A 12,511-nucleotide genomic window follows, 5' to 3' on the forward strand; every position below is an offset into this window, starting at 1 on the left:
GGGAAACTGGGATAGGGTAATGTAGAAAAGAAGGAAGAGAAAAGCAGATATATATATATATACATAATAGTTAAGACAATTATAATACTAATTTCTCTTAGTTCACTGAAAAGAAAGGTTGTGCCAATATTGTTTAGACAATTAAATGCTGATATCTTGTACTCTGAGTAACTAATTAAAGATAATAATGCACAATGTATTATCCATTGTTACCTTCCTATTATCTTGTTTTGAAATTTTGGGGGGGTTTCTCTTTAAAAAACATTATAGAGAAATAACTTCTTTCTAAGACAAAGTGCACCTTAAGAAATTCATGATCACCAAACCTGCACTCCAAAAAATTCTCAAAGATATCCTAGAAAGAGACAATGAAGATAATAATGCCAAAAAGCCTAATAGAATGTGTGAACCAGGCAAGTGAGCAGTTAAACAAAAGGCAAAAAAGACAACAGCCACAAAAATAATACAGTAACAGGAATAAATCAAAACCTTTCAGTAGTAACTCTCAATGTGAATCATCTTAATTTCCCAACTAAAACACACAGATTGGCAGAATGGATCAAGAAACAAAACAACAATATTTTATATGCAAAAACCACATCTAACCCAAAATGAAATTCATATACTAAAAAATGAAAGGATGGGAAATAATATTCCATGCAATGGAAACCCAAAAACAAGCAGGAATAGCTATCCTATATTCAGATAAAGTAGACTTCAAGATAGAACTGATCAGAAGAGACAAAGGAGATCATTATACATTGGTTATGGAAACAATTCAACATCAATAGATAATAATTATAAACATAAATGCATTAAACACCAGCATACCCAACTTTGTATCATAAACACTACTGGACATAAAAGATCAAATATCAACACAATTATATTGAGGGACCTCAATATCCCACTGTCAAAAATAAAACTAGACAAAAAAATCAACAAAGAAGTATCAGAGTTAAACTAAATGTTTGAACTAATGGACTTAATAGATATCTACAGAGTATTCCACCCAATAATAGAATATACATTCTTCTCACCAGCACATGGAACATTCTCCAAAATAAACCACATACTAGCCAATAAAGCATGCTTAAACAAATGCAAAATCACTGAAATTATCCCATGCATATTATCATAGCACAATGAAACTAGAATTCAATGGTAAAAGAACCCACAGAAATTGTGCAAACACATGGAAATTAAACAAACACTCTCTTGAATAATCACGAGGTCATAGAAGAATCAGGGAACATAGTTGCTAGAATCAAATGGTAATGCCAGCACAACATAGCAAAACTTATGGGACACAATGAAAGCAGCCTAAAAGGGAGGTTTATATCTCTGAATGGCCACATGAGAAAAACAGACCAAGCCAAAATAAATAACCTAATGATGTACCTGAAGGTTCTAAAAACACAAGAGCAATCCAAATCCAAAGCTAGTACAAGGAAGGATACTATAAAGATCAGAGCAGAATTAATGAAATTGAGACTAAAAAGACAATACAAAGAATCAAGAATTAAAGAGTCAGTTCTTTCAAAGAATAAACAACATAGACAAACCCTTGGCCTTCTTACCAAAAAAGAAGGAAGTTGGGGGAGACCCAAATAAATATAATTAAAAAGGAAAAAGGTGAAATCACAATGGGCACTGCCAAAATCCAGAAGATCGCTAGCAACTACTTCCAAAACCTACATGCCAATAAACTGGACAATTCAGAAGAAATTAATAGATCCTTAGATACATATGAATTACCAAAACTTAACCAAGAAGACTTTAAAACCCCAAATAACAGGGAAAATCTAACACTAGTACTCTTTAAACCCTTCAATGAAATTAAAAAGAAAGGAGTATTCCCAGAGTCATTCCTGGAAGCTAGTAGTATCCTGATTCCAAAAACAGACAAGGATCCAACCAAAAAAGAGAACTACAGGACAATCTCTTAAATGAACACAGATGCAAATATCAACAAAATACTGGTAAATACAATACAACAAATCATCAGTAAGATCATACATCATGACAAAGTAAGCTTCTAGATGCAAGGATGCCCAGCACTCAGGAGGCTGAGGCAGGAGGAGTGCCACGAGTTCGAGGCCAGCCTGGCTACATAATGAGTTCAAGGCCAGCCTGAACTATACAAGGAGACCCTGTTTCAAAAATAAAAAATAAAAAAATTGGAGCCAGGGTTATAACTCAGTGGCACAAGTGCCTGCCTGGCAAGCGTAAAGTCCTGAGTTCAATTCCCAGTACCAAAAGAAAAAATTACTAATTTAAACAACTGATCCTTGCCAGGCATGGTGGCACATGCCTGTAATCCCAGCACTCAGGAGGCTGAGGCAGGAGGATCGTCAGGAGTTTCAGACTAGCCTGGGCTACAAAGTGAGCTCAAGGCCAGTCTGAACTTCATAGCAAGACCCTGTCTCAAAAAGATAAAAAAAAAAAAAAAAAAAAAAAAAAAAGATGCAAGGATGGCTCTAAATATGCAAACCAATAAATGTAATACATCTCATAAACAGAAGCAAGGACAAAAATCACATGATTGTCTCAATAGATGCAGAAAAAAAAATGCCAAAATACAACATATATTCATAATAAAAACTGAAGAAAACAGATATAGAAGGACTTTATCTCAATCTGATAAAAGCCATTTATGACAAACTTGCCAACATCATATTAAATGAGGACAACTGAAAGCTTTTTCTCTAAAATCAGCAACAAGACAAGTATGTCCACTATCACCACTCCTGTTCAATATAGTTCTCCAAACATTAGAACAACCAAGAGAAAGAAATAAAAGGGATATATAGGGAACTGTTATTTGCAGAAGATATGATCCTTCACATAGAAACCCAAAAAATTCCACCAAAAGATTTCTTGTCTTTACCAAAAGACTTCTCTCATTGCTGAAATAAAATACCCAACACCCAAATTTAAAGGAGGAAAGATCTATTGGGCTCACAGTTTGTAGAGGTTTCAGTCCATAATCAGCTGGCTCCAAGGCAGAGTGGCATAGCAGAGGGGCATCACAGAGCAGGCAACAGCAGAAAACAAGCAGCAGCATCAGAAGCAGCAGCAAGCAACAAGTGACTAGCAGTCCTCTTTCTATTTTTTATACTTACCCAGCCTACCCACAGATAGGTGGGCTATCACTCACACCCTGGGTGGGGCACCCTTAATCCTACCCAGAATGATGCCAAACCAATCAGTGGAATAACTTAGTAATTACACATCCATGATCCCAGCATCACACACTTCACATCCAGCTACCTCTGAAAAGCCCCACATATGACTACATGAGGCTTTGGGGGGACACCTAGCCCCAAACCATAATACTTCTAGAACTCATAAACAAATTCAGCAAGATAGCAGGGAACAAAATCAGCACACAAAAATCAATAGCATCCCTGTATACCAATGCTAAATCCACGAAGAAAGAAATTAGGAAAACAAAACCATTCACAATAGCTTCAAGAAAAAATTTAATACTTAGGAATTAACCTAACCAAGGAAGTAAGAGACCTCTACAGTGAAAACTACAATATTCTGAAAAACAAGATCAAAAACATCACCTATTCCTGGAGAGACAGAAGGAAGACTGTCAACATGACCATTTTACCAAAACTGGTATGTAGATTTAATGCAATTCTAATCAAAGTATAAACACCATTCCTCACAGAACTAGAGAGAACAATCCTAAAATTTATATGGAACCAAAGGAGACCCAGAATAGCAAAAGCAATCCTGGGCAACAAAAGCAAAACAAGAGGCATTATAATCCCATATTTCAAGTTATATTACAAAGCTATATCAATTTTTTAAAAAAAAACAGCATGGTACTGGCACAAAAACAGACACATGGATCAATGGAACAGAATAAAGGATTCAGAAACAACTCCAGGCACACTCAGCTATCTGATCTTTGGCAAATGGGCCTAATACACAAATGGAGGAAAGACAGCCTCTTTAATAAATGGTGCTGGGAAAAACTGGCTGTATATATGAATCTACACCCATATATCTTTCTATGTAGTTAACTAAAATCACTGTGGAACAAAGATTTAAATGTTAAAACTGAGACAATTTGCTTGAAGGTAAAAAAAGTAAAACTCTTGAAGACATAGGTGTAAGCAAAGACTTTCTGAACAGAACCCCATTTGCACAAGAAATAGCATCAAGAATCAACAAATGTGATCATATCAAATTTAAAAGCTTCCACACAGCAAAGGAAACAAGCAACAGTGTAAAGAGACAACCTACAGAATAGAAAAAATTTTGCCAACTATACCTCAAAGGACTCATATCTAAAATATATGTAGATCTCAAAACAATTATAGCCCTGCCAAACTAGGCCCAGTCAAAAAAATGTACAACTCAAATAAATAGACACATCTCAGAAGTACAAATGACCAATAAATACATAACAAAATGTTCAATATCACTGGCTGAGAAATGCAAGTTAAAACAATACTGAGGTTCTATCTTACCCCAGAAAGAATGGCCATCTCCAAGAAATAAAATAATAACAAATGCTGGCAAGGCTATGGGGGAAAAGGAGCCCCTCTGCATCGTTGGTGGGAATGTAAAGTAGTACAAGCTTTATGGAAACCAGTATGGAAATTCCTTAAAACATTAAAAATAGAAACTCCATTTAATCTGGCTATTCCCTATAGCCTGAAACAGTTTAAAAGCCATCATACTACAGTGATGCACATATAATCATATTTATAGCAGCACAATTCATAAGAGCTAAATCTTGGAAGCAGCCTATATGTCCATCAACAGATGAAGATTTGTATACACAGTGGAGTACTACTTTGCCATAAAAAAGGATAAACTGGAGTTATTTGTAGGAAAATGGATGCATAATGTTAAATTGAGACCATAATGTTAAATAAATCAGAGACACAAGCTTAAATATTGCGCGGTTCCTCATATATGAAAAATCCAAAATATAAAGGGCAAAATAAGAAATGGACACTAGCAAATAGGGAGATAGATCTTTTACAAAAGGAAAAGGGAAGCTGGACGTGGTGGTGCATGCCTATAATTCCAGCACTGGGGGGTCTGAGGCAGGAGGATTGCCACGAGTTCAAGGCCAGCCTGGGCTACATAGTGAGCCCCTGTCTCCAAAAAAAAAAAAAAAAAAAAGGAAAGGCTAAGCCAGGTGTGGTGGCACATGCCTATAAACCCAGCACTCAGGAGGCTGAGGCAGGAAGATCAGTGAGTTTGAGGCCAACCTGGGCTACCCAGTAAGACCCTGTCTCCAAAATACAAAAACAAAAAGGAAAGGGGACCAAGAGACGGAGGGCAGGACAGGGAAGAGGATGGAAAGAACTGATGTGCTTTCTGCATGCACCAACTCTCCATGAGAAGTGTGATCCTTATGTACTGCAAACATGAACCAATAAAAACTTTTTTTAAAAAAGGAATTCTAAGATCAAGGTGCCAGCATCTGGTATCTGGTGAGGGCTGAATTCTCACATGCCCCAGGGCCACAAAGGGCGACCAATTCCCTCCCCCAAGCCTCCTTTTAAGGGCACCTCATCTCACTCATGATGGGGGGAGGCCTTATGTCTTAATCACCTCTGCGTAAAGCCTTACAAGCAGTGGTATTTCTCCACCATGTAACTCACTTGTGAGATTTCAATAACTTATCAAAAAGGTTAATGAAATGAGTTGATCTTCCTTGATGCTTATGATTTGACATCCTCAGGGATGTGCTGTGTTTCCTGCCATCATACTTAGTTATGTCTTCTCATTTAGCCACCTAACAGCTGTCCCCAACTTTTTATGTGTCCTGTAGCACGGATGGCAAACTTCAAGGGCCATGCTCTCCCGGGGAGTTTCTTCTTGATAATCGGTCTGTGGTGGTCAGTGAAGTACCCGCTGAAGTATTTCCACCACCGAGGGAAGAAGAACAAGCTGGACCATCTTCAGCAGCGTCTTGAGCTCATTGAAGCCGCACTCAAGACTTTGTTTTCAGTCATTGGTAAGTGCAGGGTCTTTGGATCCAGGAAACTTCCCCATCAAACCCAGAAACCTTAACTATTTCCGGGCCCCGTGAAAGAGATGAATTAAAGATTCTGGTTTTCCCCGGAACACTGTGGACACCCAGCATGAAGGCAAACCTTCTGCCTTCCCAAAGAACTGAGAGCTACCCCGAGGTGCAGCTCCTTGTAGCTGGCTTGACTCATCTCTCCTTGTATACAGTATGGCCAGAAACACAGCGTGGGCCTTCACCTGACTCACTGCCAGCCAGAGTCCACAGTTCAGATCCCACTCTGTCCAAGGAAGGGCACTCGCTTAAGTCTGGCCTGACAGATTCCCCTGGGAGCTGCTCCCCTCCATTAGGCCTGGACAGGCCCTTCCATCGGTTGTCTCTGTTTGGTTTCTGCGTTCAATCCAATTGTTTTTTCCTAGCATCTCTTTCATTGCTCACTTGGCAGGGGAGCCGAGATGTATCAGCCACTCTCACTTGAGTACTAAGGCCTTGTTTTCATCTCTGCTGCTGGATAAACTCCCTGGGGATCTGTGTGTGGCTGTGTTTCTATAGCTTTTTTCCCATCTCCAACCCCCAAAGGACAAACATCAGTCAGGTGTCCATATAGATCACTCAGTGAATACCTTTTCTATATTGAAATGGCCGCACCTGAGGTAGCAAAGTCAGCCTGCTGACTTGTGAGCCACCATGATCACATCTGGCTTTGTTCCTGCCTCTTGTTTTGATTTTTCTGTCTCCTATTCATCTCGAAGCTACTTAGTCTTCACTCCTCACTTTCTGCTCATTTCCCCGCAGGGATCCTGGCAGAGCAGTTTGTTCCTGACGGGCCCCACCTCCACCTCTACAATGAAAACCACTGGATAAAACTAATGAACTGGCAGCACAGTACCATGTACTTATTCTTTGGAGTCTCAGCAATCATTGACATGCTCACCCTCCTGGTTACCCACATCCCCTTGGGGGTGGACAGATGGGTTTTGGCTGTGGCAGTATTTACCGAAGGTAACTAAGTAGAACAGATGGAGAGATGGGAGGAGACACAGATACAATTTATGAGGATCAGAGCATAAAAGTCCAGAAATAAAGCGAACACAATAACCTTCCCCAGCAAATCCAACTCTCAGGACTGCCAAATCCTGAACTGGCTTGGTCCTATGCTCTGGATGGTCCAGACAACATATTCTGTAAGCAGCTCATGGAAGTCTGGGGCATGCAGGCACTTCTTAAACCTCTGTCAACACTGCACAAGCCCTCCTTGGCTTCCTGATGCCACCAATGCATGTTCATACATGTGTACACGTCTGTGCACGGGTGTATGTGCACACTTACGAAACACCACATAGCTGGCTGAATGCTACGTTGGGGGGTGGCTTGGAAGAAAACCTTTACAGCTCACACCTTGGGGTGTTATTGTCCAGCCTCCACCACAAATCTTAGGAGACCCACTGTACTGGTCAGCTTTCCATCATTATAATGAAATACTTGCTGTAGACTATGAAGTAAAAATCCTACCATGGATTCTGCAGATACTTAAAAGTTACATCCTTTGCTAGTCTTAACATAGCCACAAAATTACATGCATCCGTTTGTTGCCCTGTGATGTTATATAAACTGACTTCCTAAATGCTAAAGAGCCTAGCCTTGAGACAGGGATAGAAGGAAATTCCAATAGTGGAAAAGCCCAGAGTAAAAGTAGAAAAAAGCAATTCTCTGATGAGTGTCCTTTGGTTCACTGCAGGTTTTCTCTTCTACTACCACGTTCATGACAGACCTCCGCTGGACCAACACATCCATTTACTCTTGGTGTTTGGTTTGTTCGGAGGAGGTATCAGTATAGCCCTGGAGGTGATCTTTCGGGACAATATTGTGCTGGAACTTTTCCGAACCAGTCTCCTGATTTTCCAGGGAACCTGGTTCTGGCAGGTGATTACTCACACCAATGGTCCACACAGGGCCTAGGTGGATGGGCCCCTTTGAGCACGCCCAAGGGAAATCTTCAGGGTGACATGATGCCTGAAAATGCAGGCGTGGGCATAGGTTTAGATGACTGTTCCTCCTCCTGTCCACCCCTCTGTAATTTTCTCCATTAATGTCCTGCTGGTGCATTAACAAGAACCTGTGTACATCACATGGCAAGCACCACTGCTTGGGATGAGACCAACTTAGTAAACTGCCCACATGAAACCCAGGCCCTGAGGTTCTGCTGTGTGATCTGACTTAGAGCACTTTCCTGCGTGAGGGGGTAGGGAGTGCACAAGCCACTCTGGTGGCCCTGGAAGAGGCCTCGGCTGCTTCTTAGCACAACTAACCACAAGACCAACATCCCCATCTCACCCACCAGATTGGATTTGTGCTCTTTCCACCTTTTGGGACACCTGAATGGGACCAGAATGACATGGGCAACATCATGTTCATCACCATGTGCTACTGCTGGCACTACCTGGTCGCCCTCTGCATCATGGCCATCAACTACTCTCTTGTTTACTGGTATGCCTGAGAAAAGCTGACTCTCATGAAGTTTTCTGTCCTAGCCAACTCCCCCAAATTGTGATTAATGTCCATATTTAATATGTGCTCATTAATGTCCAATTTTGTGCAAGACACTCTGCAGTTGCTGGGTAGTTACTACAAGTCTTATTTGCAAATATGGGTAATGAGGCTTGGTGCAATTAAATGAGTCCAAGTCAACTTTTAAACCTGTAGTGAAATTGGAGAAAATATTGAGCTGGGTTTCGCTACCAAGATTAGACCCTGTTCTGTCACTTCATCCCATCACCAACTTCTGGACTTGCCTTGCTTTCTCCTCAGAATCCTACCAAAAGACAGCTAGAGCAGAAAGGGCTCCCGCAGTGCTTGTCAGCAGTGTAGGAACTGAACCAACTATTACCTCCTACGTACGCACTATGTCAGGTGCTGCGGAAAGCACTTAGCCCGGATTGTCCTATTCCTTCCTCACCATTTTACGATGTACGGATGATTTTTTACAGCAGGGGAAACCGAGGTTTCAGAAGGCTAATTGGGTGCCCTAGGTCACCCAAATAGTAAATGGCAGCACCTTGCAGTGCAAGGGTCATTTTTAACATGTGGAATTATGGTTCTACTGCTCTGGAGCTGCTTTTTTCCCCAGGTCCTAATTTCCCCAGACTCAAAGTGGACACTTAGAAAGTCCTGACCTACAAGACTCAAAGCAGACACCTCACCTGCACAAATAGAACAGACTAAGGCCATGGTTTCCCTCAGTTCTACTCTCCATTCAGTTAAACTCTCCATTCATCAAACTGGATGGCAACAGACCTAAATTTAGTCTCCATGATTAAATATTCATCACCATGAGTCCCTTTATTACTTAAAAATAAAATACTGTCTGAGAAGTCAGGTGTGTAGGCCTATAAGCACTGTAGTTAATACATACATGAAGAAAAGGCTTTAATGACCAATAGACGGTCCTTTGGTGAGGGAACAAGGAGACTTTTCTGGCTAATCTAATTGGTTTTTGTAATTTATTACAGCATTCTGACTAGGGCGAACCAACGAGGAGGAGGAGGAGGAGGAGAGATAATTGGGATTCAAAAGCTGAAGTCCGATCACACTTACCAGACTGCCCTTTTGAGTGGCTCTGATGAGGAATGACATTAAGCCATGGGGAGACGGAGACCACCCAGCCTGCTGAGCCCCACAGCTGCAGTGAGTGCACCTCCTGCTCGTTGTTTTGAGGCCTGCCTTGGACTGCTCCTAAAGCACTGTATATTAGTACCCTTCATTTAATACAAAGTTGGAGGATCTATTACACAAAACTGTGTATCTTGCTGCTTGGATTTTTCAATTTTAAAGTCTTTGTCAGTCTTTCATAAAGAAAAATGAAGTAATACCTGTAAGCAGCAAGCCTTGTGTCTCCATGTACAGAAACCAGACTAAAAATCTACAGGAAGTGGCTTTCTGGAAGATGAATGGGGATGAATCCAACAGAACATCATGCTGCTTTTGATAATTTGCCTCTTTTTCTCCAAAGAAGCAGGTACTTTCTTATCAAAAAGATATGAGGAGATATAAAGACCAGAGCCTCTAGCTTAGAACTACTATTCTAACTTAAGTATCTTTTTAAAACAAAAGCTACTAACTTTGGTATCATAAATGTTAAATATTATCTAACTAATCATATCAGAACACTGCAGTTCCACTGTTCATAAGGTATAAAACTAGGCCAAAGGTAAATTTTAAATCAGGAAGATAGTTAGTAGCCAAACTGAGAGTTAGAATCTGCTGTCTTGACTCTTCAAAGGAGGAACAGTAAATAAGAGGATAGACAGGAATCTGTATAGTAACGTAGAAAAACAATGTCATGTTATGGAAAGGCTTGAATTTTAACATAGCTGAAAGCAAAGACTATGAATTCTGAATTAGTAATGTAAGTTTTGATTTTCGATCTGTTTTTTCTTTCTAAGACTTCCTTCAACAGGCATTTATTAAACAGTCACTTTTCACCACATTGAAATGGTTATAAGAATTAATCTAGGATGTATTCCACAAAGAGCTGAGAAACGAACATCAGGGAGAAATTTACAGACAGTTACACTCAGCGATGGGCTCTGAGAACGTTAAGTACAAACCATGAGGAAGAAGAGGAGAAGAAAGGAGGCATTTGCCCTCCAGAAAGAAAAGGCCCATTCGAGGAATACAGAACAGTATTACAAAAGCAGCAGAAACATGAACGGATGTGGAGAATTAAATGTATTATGTTATGGATATAAATGGACAAAAGTGGGCTAGAACCAAGTTGAAGAGTCTTAGAAACCAAAGAATACCTTCCGTTTGTACAGCGTTTTTCAATTCTGAGGTGCACTCTATCTCATTTGGTTCTCGGCACTGTCTACACCTTTAGCACACCCAGTCCTTCACAGGCTGGTTGGTTAGTCTAAAGGCACACACCTACCACATGGCAAAGCCAGTCTCTAGTCTGACTTGATTGTCTAGTCTTTCTCACCATTCTAAGCTACTTCACACAAGTCCAGTAGGAAGAATTTACATAAAGCTCTGCACGTCCTCAAGAAGGAAAACTGTACTTAAAGCAACGAGCAGCCAGACTTTCACAACTGAAGTCACTGCTTAGGAGTTAAGAATGACCTGCCAAAAGTATTAACTTGAACTCCTGGGTCCCCTTTCAGGATCTAACTTCATTTGCCAGCTGAGCAGGAACGCAAACATCTGTGCAAATAGTACTGCAGGACCTATTATTAACAAGTGATACAAAATGCACTCTTTCTTTAGGAATGGAGGAGGGAAGATGAACCTGTTCTCTGCCTTACTGTCACAGAAAAGATGAGATTTTTTAAAGGCAAAATACTTTAAGAAAATGTATTCTCCAGACTAAAAGACTGAAGTATAAAAATTAATATTTCTTTCGGTGCCCTTCACACAGCATGGTTTAGGATACCTTCATAGAAGTGACCAACCCTGGCATAAACGCACTTTAATGTGCTGTTACCAAATCCTCCCTTGGGCATGTGTTCTCAATAATTTTAGCAACATCTGCCAGTGAGAAGCCTAGATGCTCAGTAGCTGCCACCAGCTGTTCCACAGGAAGTGCTCCCTGCAGAGCACTGGTGCAGCAACCCCGTTGCTTGGAGCCCCAAGGTCCGCACACGGAAGCATGTGTGTACCAACACTGGGGCCGTCTCTGGGAGCCACCCCCAACTCCTCAGGGAGCAGCCCCACACTGATGGCCTAAAATGGCCAGCATGTGGCCTCTCTGCCCTCCAGAGGCACATTTGGCAACACACACAGACCGGCACAGGCAGGTGATTTCAGTGTGAAAGCGTGAGGCAGAGTTGAGGCCGAATGCCAGAGCTGCTTATTTGTGGGATCCCTTAACTAAATTCAGAAGAGATCTGTTTTTAACTAGCAGTAAGATCTGAGACAGGATACCTCAAATTTCTATTTTTTTCTTGTTTAGAAATAGTCACATGGCTTTTTATGTGAAATATGACTCCGGAAGTAACAATGGTGTGCAAATCTGAGTACTATAAAACACAGATGAACGCTCCTTTCTTCAGGTAAAAGGCCCTTTCCCTCACTGCAGTCCCTGTCTGTCAACCTTCCCAGGCTTACTCCTGAGTCAGTCCTCTGCACCCCACAAGAGCTCACTCTTAGCCCATCACCTTGCTCTGTGGATTCCAGCTTTCCACCTCCCAACCCTGACTGCCCCCAACACTCACCACAGCACATCCCAGCCACCTCCCCTCAGAAGACAGCAGAAAGAAAACACAGGATCAGAAAACTGGATTTTCATCTTGCTCTCTTCTTCAACTCAGACTCACATCTTCACAGTTGAAAGGAGAACAAGGACATCTATTTGATAGATGAAATGGTAAAACCACAAGGTAACCACCAAGCCACTAACCCTCTTCTGTAACTTGTCCAGGCCCCCAACTCCAGCCCAGCTACCTTCTAAATCACCCATTTCCACTTACCTCCCCACCCAGACCCCACAAGAGATAATCACTACAA

The 12,511-nt window shown here is 41.1% G+C and overlaps 1 protein-coding gene across 4 annotated transcripts in view; it reads left to right on the forward strand.

The window, feature by feature from the left end:
* Tmem45b (transmembrane protein 45B) overlaps positions 1-9,873 on the forward strand; it is a 37,748-nt gene extending 27,875 nt beyond the window's left edge. For all 4 annotated transcript variants that reach the window (XM_005378548.1, XM_013511178.1, XM_005378549.2 and 1 more), the window contains exons 3-7: positions 5,810-5,995; positions 6,803-7,009; positions 7,746-7,930; positions 8,349-8,494; positions 9,517-9,873. In XM_005378548.1, the coding sequence (XP_005378605.1) occupies positions 5,815-5,995; positions 6,803-7,009; positions 7,746-7,930; positions 8,349-8,494; positions 9,517-9,637 (840 nt within the window). In that variant the 5' untranslated portion in view covers positions 5,810-5,814 and the 3' untranslated portion in view covers positions 9,638-9,873. The remainder of the gene's footprint in view (positions 1-5,809; positions 5,996-6,802; positions 7,010-7,745; positions 7,931-8,348; positions 8,495-9,516) is intronic.
* The last annotated feature ends 2,638 nt before the right edge of the window (positions 9,874-12,511 follow it).

This window comes from Chinchilla lanigera, unplaced genomic scaffold, assembly GCF_000276665.1.
Source record: "Chinchilla lanigera isolate Chin_1 unplaced genomic scaffold, ChiLan1.0 scaffold00011, whole genome shotgun sequence".
Lineage (NCBI taxonomy): Eukaryota > Metazoa > Chordata > Mammalia > Rodentia > Chinchillidae > Chinchilla > Chinchilla lanigera.